Source organism: Heteronotia binoei, chromosome 21 (genome assembly GCF_032191835.1).
Source record: "Heteronotia binoei isolate CCM8104 ecotype False Entrance Well chromosome 21, APGP_CSIRO_Hbin_v1, whole genome shotgun sequence".
Classification (NCBI taxonomy): Eukaryota; Metazoa; Chordata; class Lepidosauria; order Squamata; family Gekkonidae; genus Heteronotia; species Heteronotia binoei.
The window spans coordinates 131,766,099-131,785,593 of record NC_083243.1 but is presented as its reverse complement, the minus strand read 5'-3'; the positions used below and the strand labels follow the sequence as shown (position 1 = coordinate 131,785,593).

At 40.0% G+C, this 19,495-nt stretch overlaps 1 protein-coding gene across 4 annotated transcripts in view; it reads left to right on the top strand.

The window, feature by feature from the left end:
- Positions 1 to 296: 296 nt before the first annotated feature.
- The window catches only part of MPPED2 (metallophosphoesterase domain containing 2), a 285,317-nt gene continuing 266,118 nt past the window's right edge, over positions 297 to 19,495 (top strand). Inside the window, exons 1-2 of one of the 4 annotated variants that reach the window (XM_060262036.1) lie at positions 297 to 716; positions 7,239 to 7,482. In XM_060262036.1, coding sequence (XP_060118019.1) covers positions 7,355 to 7,482 — 128 coding nt within the window. In that variant the 5' untranslated portion in view covers positions 297 to 716; positions 7,239 to 7,354. Of the gene's footprint in view, positions 717 to 1,195; positions 1,331 to 2,303; positions 2,324 to 2,375; positions 2,395 to 7,238; positions 7,483 to 19,495 lie in introns of those variants that run through there. The other 3 variants (XM_060262038.1, XM_060262040.1, XM_060262039.1) reach the window with 3 other exon arrangements.

Here is a 19,495-nt window from a genome sequence, read left to right as displayed (position 1 = left end):
TTTTAAATACTTTTTATATGCCTTATTGCTTTCTTAAAAGGAAAACCATCACCTACTACTATGTATTATTACCTCAGAATTACCACTAAAACGAGGGGTATTTATTATCCGAGATTTAAAGATTTGCATGGAACCCCTCATTGTGCCTTTGGTCTGGTGACCTAGCATTCCTCTTTGATTTAATGTTCCGAGGAGGGGGGAGGCTTTGCAGCGGTTTGGCAGAGGATGCTCTCCCTCTTTGCCTTTCTTTGGGCTTGGGGAGCGAAGTAAGGAACGGCAGCAGCAAGGAGGAGCTGGCAGCGTGTGTCTGTGTATGAGCGTGCGTGCGTGTGTGTGTGGAGAGCGCCTTGGCCGCCCTGTTTCCTGGTGCTCTGCTCCCTGACCCCAGTGGCAGTCTTCCTCACTGCACTGCTCCGCTCTCTTCCTTCTCTCTCCTCTCTCGCTTTTCCTTTCCGACCGAAGCTGCTCTCCTTCTTTCTTCTCTGTCTTTTTTTCTCCTTCTGCCTGCCTCTCATTTGCACTCCAGAGAACCTTGAGGGTCGAAGGTTCTGCCCTGCCTCGCACCAGCCTGCCACCTTTGCAAAAGCCTTTCCCCACCCCTTGCTCTCTGTAACCAGCTTTTCGCCACCATCCTCATGGATCGGCTCCTTCCCCAGCACTGAAGGCATCCCTAGGAATACACATCAACATCCAAGAAAATAAAAGAGGGAGAGAAGGTAAATGATCACCCCCCCACCCCCACTTCAGAGAGAAGCGAAGAGGAATCAGATGGAAGAAGGAAGAGGGGAGGGAAAAAATATAACCCAACACAAAGCCCTGGGTTAGAGGTGCCTTGTCATGTACAAGTACGAGGGGATCAGAGAGGGCAAAAGCAGCCGCGAAACAATAATCAGACTAAAATGGGCTGCTTATTCGCTGCTCGCCAAGGCGATCGCGTAGAGCTAGCTAGGTTTTAAATGTTTTGTTTGTTTCAAAAGGAAGGCTAATTTGCGGGTCTGAGCGAGTGTCTGTTTCTCTTCCTCCTTCTCTCTTTGCCTCCCCCCCCCTTCCAATGCCCCCATCTCTCCTCCTCCTTCTGCCTCCTCCCTCCCCTCCGTTCCCGCTTTTGCATTAATATTTTCTCTTGTGGGGGGGGGCGGGAAGGGGGGGGAGACTGGGGAATAGATTTGGCAGCGGATATTAATTTTGCTGGTTGTTTACTAGAAAGTCTCGGGTGATCGGGGTTATAATGTTAGAGCACGACCGGAGAAGGTAGGCCAAAGGAGCATTGTGCTGTGCCGTGCTGCTGGAGAGACCAAGGAAACGGCAGATCAAGGGAGTGAAATGCAAAGTACAGTTAGCGTTAAAACTGAAACGGGTGACAGGCGGGAGGAAGGAGGTGTGAGACGCTGCGGGAGGGGGGGGGGGGTACGACCTTCTCGTAATATTCTTTGCATTTGTAACGGGCATTTTCTCACACCCCCCCGCCCCGCCTTATTTCTTTAAGCAAACGAAAGGAGGGAAAGCGGGGAGAGCTGTGCAAAAAAAAAAAAAAAAGTCGCGATTTCAAATGGGTTTCCGAGCTGGAGTTTTCCATATCTCTTTCACATGCAAAAATCTACATTTTTCAAAACATCCTTTGAAATCAATGACCTCTGGAGGCCTAAGGGCACTTGGAAACCTTTCGAGATTTTATTGGGGTGTATGCGTCGGCGGGGGGGAGGTAGAGAGGAGAGAAAGAAAAAGTGCAATTGCCAACGCTGTAATGCATGCAATTGTAATTAATTCCCTTCTTGCTATGTGATTATGTACTTGCTTGCCTGCACCCCGACCCTCTGGAACGTTAGTGCGAAATGTGAACGAGAAGAATGGGGTCTGAGTAGAAAGGAGGGGTTATAGATCTGAGTAGAAAGGAGGAGGATGGAAACTTTATGCACTCACACACAAGAAAATATAGAAAAGAGTTTTAGACAGGAAAAGGGTTTAGAGAAAGAAAGCAGGGGGGGGATCTCCCCCAAATGTGAAGCTTTCAGGAACTGAGCATGCCTGCGTTTGATCTGGGTATAATGCCAGTTTGGGTGGGAAACCGGGAAACCGATTGGGATGAATGACGTTGGGAAAAGGGGATGTTGTAGAAAAGTCAGGATGGTGCCGTGTCGGAGCCATTGGCCGCTAATTGTGATCAATCATTCCGAGCTCTGGAAAAGAGGGGCAGAGAGAGACGCAGAGGAAAGAGCCCAAACGCCCAGTTTGGATTCCGAGGAGTGCAGCCACCACCCTTCCAAGGAGAGTTGTCCAGTGCTCATCACTGCTAAGATGGGCATGGATTGACTGCCACGAGGAGGTAGTGTGCGCAAACTGGTACCTCGCTTGGTTCCTCTTGCTTTCTCCTGTGTGCCTGCCAGAGAACGAAAGGTGCTGTAGATCTTGGGGCACCGTTTCAGCAGAGGGTTGGCTATCTGCTCAGATTTCATCTGGGAGGGGGAGCAGGGGGACCCGAAGAGGGTGTGCGCGTCTGGCAGCGGGTATTTTTGAATGAAAACATGTTTGTGTGTGTGTTTTAAAATTGTGAGGATCAAAATTTGTTTGATAAAACTTTGATGAACATGCACAGACAGACACCCTGCACTAATTTATATGCTCAATAGACTGTTGAGTTGTGGATTTTTTTTAATGCTCCAGTTAGAATCTGGTCCTAATCTGTTGAAGTTGCTGTTTTACATTGTTGCAGCAGTTGTGTGAATTTATTGGAGAAAGGCTGATAGGCAAGTACTAAAATGTACAGTTTTTGCGTTTTTTGGAGGCTTTTACAAGCCTAGAATTCTTACATTGTTAGATTTATTTACTGCATAATTCTAAGAATAGTTTCTTGAGAGTAAGTCCTGTTCAGTAGCCTTCATTACGATTCTGAGTAGACCTTCTTAGGACTGCCTTGTTAGTATTGTTTGTTGTTCTACTAAACCTTGAATAACAGATATTAAACACAAACTTGTTAAGAAATGTTAGTGTCAAAATCATATTTATTTATTTTTCCTAATTCTAAAGGAGCATCTAAAATATTTTTAAAGCTAAAGCCGCTGGACAGTAAAGGAGAACTGATACAGTCCAGCCATGGAGTGAAATCGTGAGCCTTCCCTCATGCTGTTTTCATACCAGGGCAAATGGTGAGTGTGATGTTAATTTTCTTTTATGTACTGTGTAGGTACATAATCACCCCCCCCCCTGAAAATAGTTGCTGAGGTGATAACATCAGAGATTCGTAGCTGCTTTTGTTGTGTAGCACAAGTTGCAATATGAAATACATTAAAAATGTCCTGATTATTTTTTTTGTAGGCTTCAAACAAATCAGTGAATTCATATGCTTTTGTGACACTTCACTTTTGAAACATCCTGACTGCATGCTTGCCATATGTTCGCTGTCATTCTCAGGCGAGCCCCTGAGTTGTACATTCATACATGTTCAGATGGTACTTCATTTTTAAAATTATCATAATTCTAGCTTTAAAATAAGTTGTGATGTGGTTAATACTAGGAGCTCACCCCCACTGCCATTCTGATGTTCCAGTCATGATTGTTGTCAGGGAAAGAGAAGAACAATAGGGCTGAAAGAAACACAAGTCCTCACGGGGAGGCTAATGTAAATTTGTTTATGAAAGTTTTGAAATATTTGGCTTCTGTCTTCCTTTTTCTTCAAAGAGCTCTTCATTAAAGCAGATAATAATCAAGCATTTCTGACAGGGGAGCTGGGTTGCTTAGAAAATATTAAAGAAAAATTAATAAGTTGGAGCTCATGTCACTAAAATAGGACCTTTATTTGCTGATTTAATAATCACTGCTTGACTTTTCAAAGACTATTTCTGTAATTTTGCCACATTTTAATGCAGGACATTACAAAGAATGAGAATGCACATCATAATTCTCTTTAAAAACCTAAGTGAAACTGAACTTCAAAGAATTATGTTCTGCTGCCACTTTGCTGAATGCTTGTTTTTATCATAGTTAAAGTTTTTACTATTATAGACGTATATCAAATTTACATTAGATACTGTATTATTCTTATCAGTGAGCTCAATTTTTGAGTTTCCTGAAAACAGAAATTTGAATTGCTGCCTAAATTAATGAAAAAATAGTCTCCTGTATTTTAAAAGGAAAGTCAAATAATTTGGTTGTTGTGTTCTACCTAGCAGAATCTGGAACAAAAAAAATTCATCATGCCTTTTCAATGCTGCTTCTTCAAGACTAAAAAAAATAACAATAACAAGTGTGTTGTTTTCTCCCCATCCCCTCTAAGCTCTCAGGGCTAACATTCTTTTTAATGACAGTCATTTCTCTTATGGGAGGATGTTTTCATTTGTATTTACTTTTCAGTGCAGTGCAATTATGCAGTTCTGCACTGCACACTGTCTTCATAGTTAGTATCTCAAAAGAGAATTACAGTCTTCACAACAAAACTGCAAATGGAAGCAGGTGTTGTGTTTTACTGTTATGCAAAATAACAGTAAAATATAATTGTGGGGGAAATTAAGGAAACAGCTGCAAAGTTGGGATGGAAGCTCCTACATTACAATTTGTAGGCAGTTATCTTCTACCACAAACTGGGCAAAACATTTTACTTGATGAATCTTCCTATGTAGAGTTTGTCTTCTATGCTATTTTTTAAAATAACTTGTCAGAGGTTGAGACAAAGACTGAAAATATCTTCTCAGAATATATATTAAATGGCAAGAGGTTTTGGTTAAAATCTGCCTGATGGAATCTTATTGTTCTTTTTTCATTTGATGAAGGAAAGTGCTTGACTCCTGTAAAGGAAGCTAGTGGGATTCCTTAACCTGCTTAACATATGGAAGCCTATGTAGGCCTGAGGTTGTAAAATAATAAAATAAATGGCCTATGGCAGGCCATCTGCTAGTTGGAGAGCTCTACTGTAGAATTCTCTGCCAAACTGAAATTTAGAGGATTTTAATGCAAAGTTGAGGTTCTAGATGCTTGAATTTAGACCTATCACATCCTGTTTCTGTTTAGATCCAAGACCGCATTGTCTGTCATAGCAGACCTGCCTTTTCAATTTTTGCTAACAACCAGAGATATTTTCAATTTTAGCCAATGTTGATTATAATGAGAACTAGTGTATAAATGCAACCACCTCTCCTGCTATAATGTGTGTTTATGTCTTTGGATTTTGATCACAGTATAGAAAGCTCAAAGTGGATTGCAACTAGACATCTCTCATCTTGAATGGCCATTTGTTTATTCAGAGTATCATGTAAAACACATTATTATTCTTTTATAATCCTTCTGCTATTTAGATGTATTTTGCCATGGAGATGGATCAAGATGGGTAGCCGTATTAGTCTATCTGTAGCAGTAGACAAGAGTAAAAGTTCAGTAACACCTTAAAGACTAACAAAAAATTATGGTAGGGTATGGAGCTTTTGTGAGTCACTGCTCACCTCTTCAGATGCAGGTGTATTTTGTCACAGTCAGTTTTGCCTTATATGCTTGAGCTAGTTGTCTATATTTGGAGCCCATAAATGGAGGTAGTATAAGTAGATTTATCTAAATGGCAATTGAGGAGGCATTGAAAACATCTGGATAAATCCAAAGAATACTTACAGAGCAATATCAGAGGAGTGGGAGGTGTGCAAAGAATGCATTGGTGTAATAGGTTTCTGAGTGACTGAACTCTATGTACTTCTGACTAGTGGATTAGGTTAAGTAATAAAATGTAAGTAAATAAATTAATGTTTGGATTTAAAATATATAGGATTTTGAATCAATAGAATTTAAAATTCTTTAAAAATAAATTGTTGATGTTTTTTTAAATTCAGGGCAATGGGACAATAGGTGATGCTATTTCAATAGGGGATGCTGCTCGCATGCTGTTTTACAGGGTCTTTTGAATTAAGGGAAAATGATGTGATCTGGGAGGAAATGAAGGGGGGGTACATAACATTAAAAAGACAACAGTTTTCTTTATCCCATTTCCTTTAGATATGGATTGCCTTGATGGATAAATCAGATTAAAGCCCATCTAGTTCAGGATTCAGTTTGCAAGACTTGTAATCTGGATACTTGTGGTGAGCATTCCCTGTGTTTCTGCTCAGAATTTGAGCTATGGAGTTTTCTTTCAGCTATTGTAGCTAATCACCCCTGATGAGACTTATCCTTGTCTAATCATTTTTAAAAGGCATCACTGCTAGTGGGAGTCATCATGTCTCATGATAGTGAGTTCCAGGAGTTAATTATGCTTTGTGTTAAGAATGCATAATCTTTGCTTGCCCTGAACCTTATGCTGGTGAGTGTTATTGGATAACCCTGCTAAAATGAGAAGGTGTAAAATATTCCTAGCCGTTTCTTTCATCTCATTCATAATTTTATAAATGTCTGCCATGTGCCCCTTACTTGTATTTTGTAAAAGCAAAAGTTCTATCATCTGTAGCCTTTCTTTGCAAAGACGCTGCTCCAATGTCTTAAATGTCTTAGTTGTCCTTTCCTATGCCTTTTCTATCTCCACCATCCTTTGAGTGGTAGTGACTGGAACTGGGCATAGTATTCTAAACGTGGCTGAATGGTAGATTTATAAACACAGTCCTTGTCATTTGAACATTGACCTTGTGAAACATGGGACATAGATATGCTGGTAACAGTTACTGAAATCAATTTTGTATTTAAGAGATATTTTGAAATGAATCAGTTGGAATATTTTTTATTTTATAGTAATGTGTAAGATGACCTGACTTTATGGAAATCTTATGAGAGCTGTCAGAATGGAACTATATTTGTCATGTGTAGTTGGAGGAGAAAGACAGCAGAGGGGGAATGGAGGACATGCTGGTCCAAAGTTGCATGACTTTTGTGGATTTAGGGAAAAAATAGATCTTTAACATTCTTATTAACACACATGTGTATCTTTACATTTAAGAAGAATTGTGCTTTATTTTAAATTTCAAGTTAAACTGTATATCTGCTAAATATATTTCAAAACAGGAAACTTGCAGTGCATTCTTAAGTGCAGCTACACCCTTCTAAATAATTTGACTGTAATGAATTTAGAAGAGTGTGACACTGTTTAGGATTGCATTGCTAGTAACATCAGGAAATAATTAACATCAAATGAATACATTCCATGGTATTTGTCAAGCTAAGAATGTATCAATTCATATTTGCATAAGAAACTATCATGACCAATGTTAACCTGAGGTCCCAAATAGAATTTCATACCTTTAAATAAATGTGTTTATATGATTCTTTTGTTTCAGAAGTCTGCAGAGCTCATGAGGAGATTCTTGAGTTCCGACATTGGCTGAAACATAATGCCCACTCCCATACTTCGCTCTGGAAAGTTGTAAATTGCTCATGTCTATAAAGAGGAAGCATGGCTCATGGAATTACTTCACAAGGCAAAGTTACCATCACAGTGGATGAATACAGCTCAAATCCAACCCAGGCATTTACACATTACAATATTAACCAGAGCAGGTTCCAGCCTCCACATGTACACATGTAAGTAGTAGTAAAGGTTTGTTTTTAGTGTTTTATATTATGGCGTTAGTAGTCGGCAACTTTTTAAAGACTGAATGGAATATTAGAATTCTACCAATAACTGAAAGACAATACCAGTTAGCTATATTCAGTTTACAGAATTTGCCTATTGTTTTGCATACTTGCTGGAAGCCAAACTGTAGTACATAGTTTGCACTTTACAGCAGTCTTAGAAAAAAAAATCATTGCCTTTAGTAGTGAAAATATGTTTGCTCTTTATATGGAGATGTAGTGATTGCAAGAGTTACACATATTTTTTTTAAATGAGAATTTTTTCCCCTGGTCTTCTAAAACTGTTTGAACGCGCTTTCATAATAACTTGTGTAACTTTGAGAGCCAAATACCAGTTTGTATAAAATAAAAATGAAGCTCTGAAGCCTGAACTGCATAGATGTGATAAATTTGAAGCCCATTTGGCCCATCCTTCAATTCATGTGAGTTATTAGAATGTATTAATAATAAATGGATGAAGCCAACCAAATGTGATGCATGGTGTATCAGACAAAATAGTGTTCAAAGTGCTCCAGATGTTAGAGACTTGGTAAAGCTCAGCACAATTTTGTATGTGAGCTGCAGGCCTAGAAACAGACTTGTAGCGTTATTGATTTCACTGGAACTTGCCAGAGGGACATATTTCTTGAAAATGAACACCCTTCCCCCACCCTTTGCACTCAGCTGCGAAATAGGCCTAATTGGGACTAATTGTCTCCTGATCACTGAATCCTTTGTCCTCCTTGTTGTAAGGGGAACGTGTGCCGCATGCTGCATTCCTCTTACAACAAGGAAGACAAAGGATTTCAAGACTGCTGAACTATTCATACCAAGAAATACAAATACTGCATCAAAATGATGTTTATGACCTGAATTTAAACCCACAAAGAGAGAATAAATACCCTCTTGCTCACCTTGCTATGTTTTGGTATTGTCTAGATAACAATAAAAGTACTTGCCTAGGCACAGCATATTTGTATGTGGGAGTTCACATTTGTGTGCATGTGTTAACAGAAGCTTAAACTTTAGATTTTCTTCTTATTGTTTCACGATGTCTGATTTTTATCAGTTACTTTTGGTTTAGCTCCTTCCCCCCCCCAGTTGGCTGAAGGATAAATTAAATTATAAAACAAAGGAGGAACCTCTTGACCTCAGGTTGACCCAAAGTGATCATTCATTCAATTGGTAATAGGTTTTGCATACTGATAATTCTAAGGAATTTTGCTACTTGTACTCTTGCTAAGTAATACAAACTGGATACAGTGGTATCTCTTTGACTGGATTAACTTCTCTTGGTCTTTTTTGAGTTAAGCAGACTTTTGAGTTATGCAAAATTCTTTAAGAAACAAAATGAAAAGGTAGCTTGTTTTCAGCTGTAGAGAAAGGCAGAAAAGTTCTTTGCCAATGCAAATATTTTAATCACTTCAGGAAAAACAGTTGGCTGTTCACGGAACATTTTAAAAGTCTTTGGCAGTGATACAAAGAAGCATGTGGCCAGATATTCCTTCTTTTTCTGGAGAGGACTTTTTTAAGCATTGTGAAACCTGGGTGAATTTAAGGAATCTTAAAATATTAAAAGCAGCTTGATGCGGTGAGCTTGTGTTGGGGTGGAACCCAAATATCAAGGAGGCGGGGGAGGGGGAATCCCTAAGCCCTTGTGTAAGTTAGCAAGCCCTTCCATGTGAGTGAATGGGCTTGTGAAAAAATGGACTAACTAAAAGGGATTCCAGGCTGTTACAACAAACCGTTAGCCAACTGTTATATCTGACCATATGTGCATTTCCTTTATCAAGTATTTTCTGTATAGCAATTCAGTATATTTTGTAATGGATTTTGTCTTAAAGACATTTGTTAAATCACAGTCCATTAAAAGGGCATTTTGGGAAAGTGCAGCTTTTTGGGGATCATCATTTCTCAACATGGACAAGTTGAAGCATTAAAACTACAGTTATTATAACAAAGGTAATTTATTTTCAGGAAAGCATTCTTCCTTTTGAGATACAGTGTAAATTCTTAAGTGGTGCAAAGATCTCTGCAGTACACATTGTTCATTGCATATCTTTCAAACATCCATAAGCATTGGCAATATATGCAATTAAGCTGTCCTGATTGATAAAATAGATAGGAAAAGAGAAATTTTAAAGTAATTAAGCCTTGTAGTCCAAATCTACTTTGAATAAATGGAATGCTACCATTTATATTCAGTAGAAGTGAAACCAAACCACTTCTGGCTCTAGCTAGTTCTGACCAAAAATAATTATCACAAAAATAAGTATCTAGAAAAGGTAAACAAATAATATTTATGCATCTTTAAATCCAAAATTTTGAGCAGATTGTTTTATATTTTAGGTCCTTGTTGCTTCAGTTTAAAATCATGTTACCTTGTGAAAAATGTGCAGTTTATATTTTTTCTCTTAAGGTTAAAGTGAGAAGCTAGTAGTATATGTTAACAGCGCTGATTGTGCCCAATCTTGCTTCTTAAGAAGCATCTGTATAGTGAATGGGATTTACACATACCAGCAAAACTGTGGCAGTGAAGCAGATGTGGAAAATCTTGGAACTGAAAGGGTTAGACAAAACTTTAATGGCAGCTCTTTGAGAAACTGATAGATTTTTGAGAAGCTATAGAACAGATTTGGGCAACTTGGTTATTGCAGAATATATCACTGCAAAGGGGCAGTGCTGCTGTAAGTTTTGGAGCTGCTTAAAAATAATTTTTGATCAGAAGAGAGAAGAATTAGATGAAACAGCGCGTGATCTGGAATCCCACTTCTGATTTTGGCAGTAAGGATACCTGCTACTGTTACGTCTTTTCCAGACCAGTGAACACTGGTGTAACTATGTACTGTAACTTGATTACATTTCATTAACAAACATTTTATATAGTTTTCTGTGTAGATTCCTATAACTTTACATACTTAACACCACCTTCCTGTGGCTAAAGGGGGCTACAGTATTATCATTAAGCAGCCTGTGTGCTGTAATATTGAAGCTGTGCTGGTGTCTGTTGTATCCTGCTGCACAGTATGGTGAACAACAATATTATCATCCTGGAAATGTTCCATGGAAGTGGGAATTCAAGCTTTAAAACTGGACAGCAGAACAAATTGTGACATTTGCCATCTTTTTAATTGCCCCATTCGTACTTGCATCATTGTTTCTAGTACTAAGTTATTATATTTTCAAACTTATCTCTGCAATCATGAAAACTAGAAATTTTACTTAAAAGAAACTGAATGCTTTCATTTCAGGAGCTAAACCTTCAGAGTGTTTGAAAATATATTTAAACCTGTATGTGCATATTTTAAAAAAAGGTAAAGGTAGTCCCCTGTGCAAGCACCAGTCGTTTTCGACTCTGGGGTGACGTTGCTTTCACAACGTTTTCACAGCAGACTTTTTACAGGGTGGTTTGCCATTGCCTTCCTCAGTCATCTACACTTCCCCACCCCGCAAGCTGGGTACTCATTTTACCGACCTCAGAAGGATGGAATGCTGAGTCAACCTGGAGCCAGCTACCTGAACCAGCTTCCACTGGGATCAAACTCAGGTCGTGAGCAGAGTTTAGGACTGCAGTACTGCAGCTTAACCACTCTGTGCCACAGGGCTCTCCCTATGTGTATATTTACCACCCCTTTAAAACTGAAACGATGATATGAAACCTGGAAATCTGGATTTATATCCTGTATGCTTTTTAAAAAATGTGAGTTTAGGTTTAGTACTAACCAAGCATCATAAAAAATTGGTATGTAAATAATCTATGCTGATATTGCTCTGGCTTTAAATTTGCCAAACTGGATTGTGGCCCATATGTTTAAACATAATGTAGTTTATCTTCATGTAAGTAGAACCTGTAAGGTAGAATATCTGTGATTCGGATATTTTTCTCATTTTGGTCTTGTCTTTGATGTTATACTGTTGTTTACAATGGATTTGCTTGCCTACAGTCACAGGCAGAGTCTGATTTTATGGCACTTAATTAAATGCTGTTCTAAAAATTCAATGCATTTCCTGTTCTTATTAAACATACCAAATGGCAGGTTCCACATCACTACCTCTAGATTTGTCCTGTAGGTTTCTGGGGAGTTTTTTGTGACAAGCAGAGAGGGTGTACAATGATGTTCTGGTTCAGTCTTCTTTCTGCTCTTGTATATCATATCTACTAAGAGCGAAAACTGGGTTAGCACCTTGGGTGATGTCTGATCAGATTTTAGGCTAAAAAGCAGCTGGTATGTGTGATTGATTATAGTTGTAGCATTGGGGATAGGGTTTAAAATCCCCCTCCTATGTCATTTGCTTGATTAAAACTTTCTTCAGTTCAGCAGGAAGAAGCCCCCTGACACCCCAAGTTCCCTTCCCTTCCCTTATAGTAGCTGTTTTGGAGGTAGTGATGGTGGGATGTGTGTGTGGTGGGATGGGGGAGAAGATCTTTCTCCAGTGTTGCAGCTTCAGTGTAGATCATCTCCCTCCCCCCGCTCACATTGCTACATATAGGAAAGTATATGTAGGCTTGGATTGATCTCAGTTCAGATCGGGTGCTTGCTGGATTTGGGAGCGGGGGGGGGGGGAGGGATTGCTGCTATTCCCGCCTTCCATCTTCCTGTTTCCACTGGAATTTCAGTTGTATGTTTATGAAGCTAAATCTGCAACAGGACTGTGAGGAGGGACTGCAACTTGGCTAGGAGGAGTTGGAGTGGAGATACAGGCAGGGAGAGATCTCTAGGATCTGATCTGCTCTTAGGTGAAATTTTTGTTATAGTTGCCCCTATCTCTTATATTATTTGGGATAGTAATTTGGAAAGTGAAGTGTGCATTTGCAGAAAAATGTTATGTTCCATAGGAGTTTGAATTTTTTTCATATATAGCTTATGTAGTGGAAAAACAAATGGTGCCTCACTTCCCTAAATCCCACTCTCCAGGCTCTACCCTCAGTTCTCCAGGTATTTCTGAACCTGGAGTTGGCAACCATAGTTCAAATCCCCTTTGACCATGAACTATGTGTAGAGTGGTCAGCTTTTGGTTGGGAAATTCCTGGGTGTGGAGTCTGGGAAGGGCAGGATCTCGGGAGAGGATGTACCTCAGTAGGGTGTAATGTCACTAAGTCCACTGTCATCTGGAAGTCAGCTGTAATTCTGTGAGATTTCCAGTCACCACCTGGAGGTTGGCAACCCTAAATATAGCAAGGGTTTCGCTACACATGCACAATTTACAATCCATTAAACCATATATAACCCAGCAGCCATTTACTGTGCCTCACTTTTTGTGCTGCCTGCTTGAAACTACAGAAATAGGAGGGTTGTTAAGGCATCTGGTAGGTTATAAACATTACTAACTGCTGTGGTCAGCTTTCTGGTCTCATTGTTAAGCCCTGGCTTTTTAAAATATCACTTTCCCTTGCCTCCTGTGACCCATAGGATTGCTGTGAAGACAAAATGGGACAATCTCATGTGTGCGTTCCATGTAGAAAGTGTAGCGTAAATAATAAGCATCTTAGGATATTTATGTGTAAGATTTTCTCTACATTAATATTTTAATATGATTTAGGATAAGATATAGTAATAATGACAATATTAAGGTTAAAATTATTGTGTGTTTGATTAGAAGTTCTTGTTATCACTCAGAAAAACAGAGGGGCACAAAAAGCTTTAAGGGTTGGGAATTTTATTTCCATATCTACACTTTTTTTTCTTTTGTGGGGTTGCCTGCATTAGCTCAGTTTCACTTAGGCTTCCCAACCCTCCCGCCCTGGTGGGGGACCCCAGGATTTCCACCCTCTTCCCCCGCTCCCCCAAAAAAACGGAAGCAGGGGGAGGGGGAGGAAACGGCGCCGGGGAGCATGGCGAGCCGCCCGATCCTGGAGCGGGCGAGGCCGCCGCACCGCTGCCGCCCCCTCCCTGCCCACCGCAGCTGCTCCTCCGAGATGGGCCCAGACTGAGCCCATCTTGGAGGAGTAGCCAAGAGGCGGCAGCAGCGCAGGGGAGGGCAAGGCAGAATCCGGGCCCTTCTAGGACCCGGACTTGCGGCTTGTCACGCCCCCGGCCCGCCTCCACCCCCCCTCTGCTTCCACCCCAGAGGCGGAGCGGGCGAGGCTGCAGCGCCGCTGCCGCCTCTTCTCTGCTCGCTGTGGCTGCTCCTCCAAGATGGGCTCAGCCTGAGCCCATCTCGGAGGAGCAGCCACGGCGAGCGGAGAAGAGGTGGCAGCTGCGGGGCGGCTTGCCACGCTCCCCAGCGCCGTTTCCCCCCTCCCCCTAGCTCCACCCCAGTGTCTCCTGGTTCTGCCCCCAAAGTCTCCTGGCTCCACCCCCAAAGTCCCCAGATATTTCTGGGGTTGGACTTGGCAACCCTAGTTTCACTAACAAGATTGTAAAATATCATAATTGTTCCTAGTTTTAAATTGTTTTTGGTTGTTCTTCTATATACACATATCTCTAGTAGTTTTTGTTTTTATGTTTGTTAATGGAAGATTTAGGGTAGGTGGGTGAAACAGTTCTGAAAAGCATACAAATAAATGGAACATTGACCACTAGAAAGAATTGTTGACTTTCTTGTGCAAATGCTTGGTGCAGATCACTAAGTTTTCTTTTCTTGTGGAAGTGCATGCTATTATAGTTAATTTCTGAGATTTTTTGGAATACTTGAGCTTGTTTCTCAAGAAATTACTGTATCTGTTGCACTGAGTAAGGGCTGAAGGATAATGAGAAAATAATTCCTGAAATAGATGGCCTCCAACTTTCCTGGTGGTTGGACCTAGTGTAATTCAAATTGCCAACCGTAGCTAACCATGGGCCTGACCCCCGAACAGGGTTTTGGGGTCCTCATCCCCATCCCAGGGCCACTCCTTTTCTCTCTCTCCTGCACAATTTAAATCATGCTCTTGCAAGCCCCTGCCAGGTGATTTAATCATACAAGAGGTAGAGGGACAGCCATAGACTCTCTAGCTTCCTACTCTCACCCTGTGGCCCCTTTCCTGTGGCACCTCCATGAATCCCACCCGCAGCCCCTAGCTACGGGGCTGAAAGAGCTAACAGTACAGGCTCTCTAGAGTTCATTTAAGCCCAAACTATTGGTTTTCAGCTAGCTAAGTCTCTTTCAATTTAATAGCAGAAGAGCTGTTTTTGTTTAAAATAGCAGGGACAAGATCTACAAATTGTATGTTGTCCAATTGCATTCTGCCCCAGTCTCTTCCCCATCTCCATAGCGAACCGAGAATGCCATTTTGTTCAAAGATGTCATAGTCTCTACTCAGGTAAGAACAGTTTTGGCACAAGAAAGTGTCTAGCATATCAAACATTATTTCCTCATGTGCTTATGCACGAAAGTCACATTAAGTTCAGTGTTAAAATTCGGATTACTATGGTGTGGTAGATAATTAAACTGTTAAGCTTAAGTGAAATAATTCTATTGAAAGAGGGGAGACAACAAAAGCCTCTTTTCTTTAAAACCTGGGAGCCCTTTCTAATTTACGGCTGCATCAAGCAAATCTAGATATGAATGTTTTACTTTGTGATTGAACCTAAGGTTGGGTCCTCCTGAAGAACAGGAGAGTATGTTTAAGTGTTTGTTCTGTTTGTTTTTGGTGTATATACATTTAATAATTTCAATTAAAATATAATATTTTTAAAAATGAGGTACAGATTGAGAGAATAGAGAATGTCTTTGTATGGATCCTAACAGCTCGATCATAACGACACATGTGAAGGCATGCTCCTTTGAAATTAGTGAGACTAATGTCTTTGGTCCAAAATAGACTAAATACATGAACGGCTTTAGGTAACTGTGTTATGAAATAATCTTATTGCTTTTCCCTTACAGTTAGATCAATTCATGCTTTTTATTTTCCTGCTTGCATCATCAGATGCTGAAATGAGACTTGGCCTTGAGACAGAGGTGTCTTGCACTTGTGTAAAAAAGATACAGACCTTTAAAAAGAGATTCTTACTAAATGCGTTTCCCCCATTGTTTCATGCCTGCTGCTCAAACCAAAAGGAATAGAACTACAGGTTTACAGTATAAGGGGCCTCAAACTGATAATTACCGCTGTTTTACTGAAGCGGATCCACCAATAGAACTTGGTCTCTATTCAAGGCCTGCAGTTTCTAATCCTTGAGCTAGAAGTAAAATTTCATGAACCTCCTTTACTACTTTGCCCCAATCCATATCCAAATACTTCTGGAAGCTTGGCAACTCACGAACTTATATGGATCCTACTTCAGTTTTTCTGAATCTCTGTTATGGATTTTGGGTTGAGGCTCTCGGTGATCAGAACTGATGTCCTTAAAATGTTGAAGAAATTATGAAAATATTTTATAATTTTCAGATCTGTTTCAGGAGGCTGTTCCATATGGATGCATAATTGGGATTAAGGATATACACAGTTTGTGGGTACATACAGAACAGTATAGGAGTAGTATCAGTCTGTTTACAGGGGTTTGAAGTTGAATCAGCTGATAGATCATTATATAAGCTATGCTACAAGGGCAATTTATTACTGATGGGAGCAAAGGAACTTTACACTGCAGCCCCAGTAATATTATTCATTGAAACCAATTATACTTACTTCTGAGAAGTATGTTTATATGATTGGGGTATTAGAAATATTGGTAAATTGGGAATAGTATATGTGGCAGGGCTCATGCTTTATTTTGCACAATGAATATGGGTAATCCAGTTTTATTTAACAGTACAATTGACTATAGGTCTTCAGATAGTGGTACAAATTTCATTTTACGTGGGCTAATGAATATATGCATAATTTTTTCCTGATTATCAGTATTTTGCAATTTATAGTTTATACCATACATGCCTGGAAGCAAATTAGAATTTGTTCACCTTCACAGATCTAGCTTTCCTATTCAATTTTCAACCTTCTACCAGTTGTTGCAATTGTGGTTTTATGCAGTGTAACTATGGAGAACAGGATTGTTTGAGAACTGTCAAAAATGTTGATGAATAGGCTAGTTTAGTCTATAATTTTGACAATGACAATCATATTTGTGGTTCAAATTCTTGATCTACCACCATTTATGAAGGTTAAAATAAACAGAGCGTGGCTGAGCCAGCTGTGAAACAGCTATTCAGTGGCTTGCAAAAATACACTTGAATTTAATTCCTTCTGTCCACATGTTTCTTCAAACTTCTTGTGATTCCAGAAATGAAAAGGTTTTTTTAGTGTGATAGAATGTGAAGTGTGAAGGAATATCTTCTAAATAATATTCTCCCCTCTTTTTTGTAAGATTTAATTATTACAAATAAGTACTATATAAGATTGCGCCATGTAGAATGGGCTTCATGTATTTATAAATCCTACCTAAGTAGAAAACATCTTAATGTGGGCTACTCTTTTTGATTTAATTTGTATGTATTATATTTATGAGATAATTTACTCTTTATATGTTTACTTGATACCTTATTTATTGATATATTTTGATATGTTTACTTGATGCCTTATTTATTCTTATGGTAATATTTTAATGTTGTAAGCTGCCCTGAGCCCACTTTGTGGGATAGGGTGGGGTATAAATTGCAAATTAAATTAAATTAAAACTCTTTAAAGGAGCATACAGCATACTTGGTCTAAATTAACAAAGGGATAATATTATTCATTAATTTTGTGCAGTGTTTAAACCAAATATAACGTGGTCCTATGGCTTTCTCCTTCTTCACTCTTCAGTTTTCAAATTTATTTATTTAAATTTCTAGATAGTTTCCATGTTGTGAAGCACATAATGATACTAATCTAGCCATTGAATACAATACCCATTGAAGTTCTAAATTATTATGGATAAACTAATCAAGTGAATCAAATGAATCTGTGTAGCTTAATTAAGTCATTTTTTCACACCTTTTCACACCTTTTTTTGCATCAGGTTCCAGCTACCATGCAGCAAAAACTGTTGAAAGCCACTCTGAACCCGCCTAGCGAGATAGGGTGGGGTAAAAATCACAAATTAAATTAAATTAAAACTGTTCTCACATGAGAACCTTTGGGGTACAATTGTGTCTTGTTACCTTTATTTTTTCTTCAGTGAATCAGTCATCAGTTCTTGTGCCTAATTAACAATTCATTTTTAAACTCAAATGAGTTTAAAATAGTTTGAATGTTTGGGATGGTGCTAGTGGTGATGATAGGGACATAGCAAGTATAATATCAGTGTACTGTACACACTGCTGTGTTCCCATTGAACTAACTACCTGTTGTTATTCTAATGTGTCTGCAGTGATTAGGCACTGTTCTTAAAATGAAATGTGAGATGTAGTTCATTGATCTTCTATGCAGTCCCACATGGGGACTGCACATTAGCAGGCTTGCCATCAGATAGGTCTTTATAGCTAAAAGCCTCCAAAGGGCACTATGTGCCAGAGCCAGAAGCTTGTTCCCACCCAGGGACCTCATGCACCTGCACAGCAGTGTCCCCTTACTTTCAGCTCCTCTTTTGCTGCTGAAGGAGAAGGTCATGTTTTTGGACTCTCCAGCTACAGCTTTGAGGATTTCATCCAGATTTGTTGAAGCTGTATAGGCTTCTGAGTCCCTTCGATGGCTTGGAAGGCCCTATTCAAGAAGTGCTCTCGATGTGGAATGAAGATGACCCAAACTGATGAACACAGCTTTGTTTTTTTTGAGTGAAGGACATAGTGTCTCCATATCTAAGGCCTGCTAAAGCTTCATCCCTAAAGCTTGGGAGGATAGAGGATCAAAACAAGACAGCATTGTGAGAAAAAGCCCTTAAAGACTTGGAGCCCTCATCCAAGTTGGCTCCAAAGAAAGTTCCCAATTCTTCTGAATCGTCTTCTGAATCGATGTGTTCAGCTCCACCTCCTGGAGTTGTGTCTCAGCAGATCTGATCTCTGTCATGTTCCCTTCAGACTCATTGTGCCTCTTCTGAACCTCCAGCTAGAAGGCTAAAGGCAAAACCCCCATAAATTGGCTCTCCTGAGCCAGCACCAGCCTTGCAGGAGAAACCCAGGATTCCATCTCTGGGTCTGAGATTGCCACCTGTTTCTATCTCCAATGAGGATGGGGATACTGGTTTACCACATGGCCAGGTTTTGCATGAGTCTGATCCAGAGCAAGTGGCCCACGGTTCCATGGTCTCAACCCCATTTGCCTATACAGTGGCCTTCAGCTCCCCATGGGATTTCTCCAAGACAAATGAAGGAGTGGGTGACGACTTTGCAAGCCCCAGGGATGCGAGTTGGTAGTATTACCCTCATTGAGCGTCATTGTATCCACCTTTAGTGACCATCTTGTGCAAGCTGCAATCTCTTATTCCTGCAGTGATTCGTATGGCCAGTATTTTGAGATAGAAATCATTACCTCAGAGCACAAATCCAAAGGTAAGATTCTGAGTTGCCTTTATTCAAAATCTCCTAGGATTCTTTCCTGATGTTGGAGGGTCTTGAGAACCTCACACAGGAACAGAGGCAACTCACACAGGAACAGCTGCCTGGAAGTCGAGAATTTTTATACAATTCAAGTAGAGCATTTTTATACAATCAAGAAAGTACCATGTTTAAAATACTTTTGTTTATTATATAATTGAACCTATATGTACAAGGAACATTGTATATCAGGTCCAAATTGTTTCACCTCATATATGTATATGTTGATATGCTTTAGTTAAGTTCTAAATCAGGGGTGTCAGGGGTGTCAAATGTCCGATCTGCGGGCCACACCTATCCCACCCAGGGCTTTAATCAGACCTGCAGGACTCTTTTTTTCTCCTTCCCTCACCCTTTGAAGCTCTGAGGCTGACAAAGTTCCCTGCTCAGGGCCATAACTAGGTGGGTTTTTTTTAGGGTGGGCTTTTAATTTTTTTTTAAAAAAGCCCCCACTCACTAAAAAATCTGTCACCCCTTATGCTGCAGCTTTGCCACAGCTTGAGAGCCACCCCCACCAGTGATTCAAATCATGTGGGAGGGTCAGCAGAAGCAGCTGGCCAGTCTCCCCGCATTTGAAAACCCCGCTGGCCAGCCATGGCCTTCACTC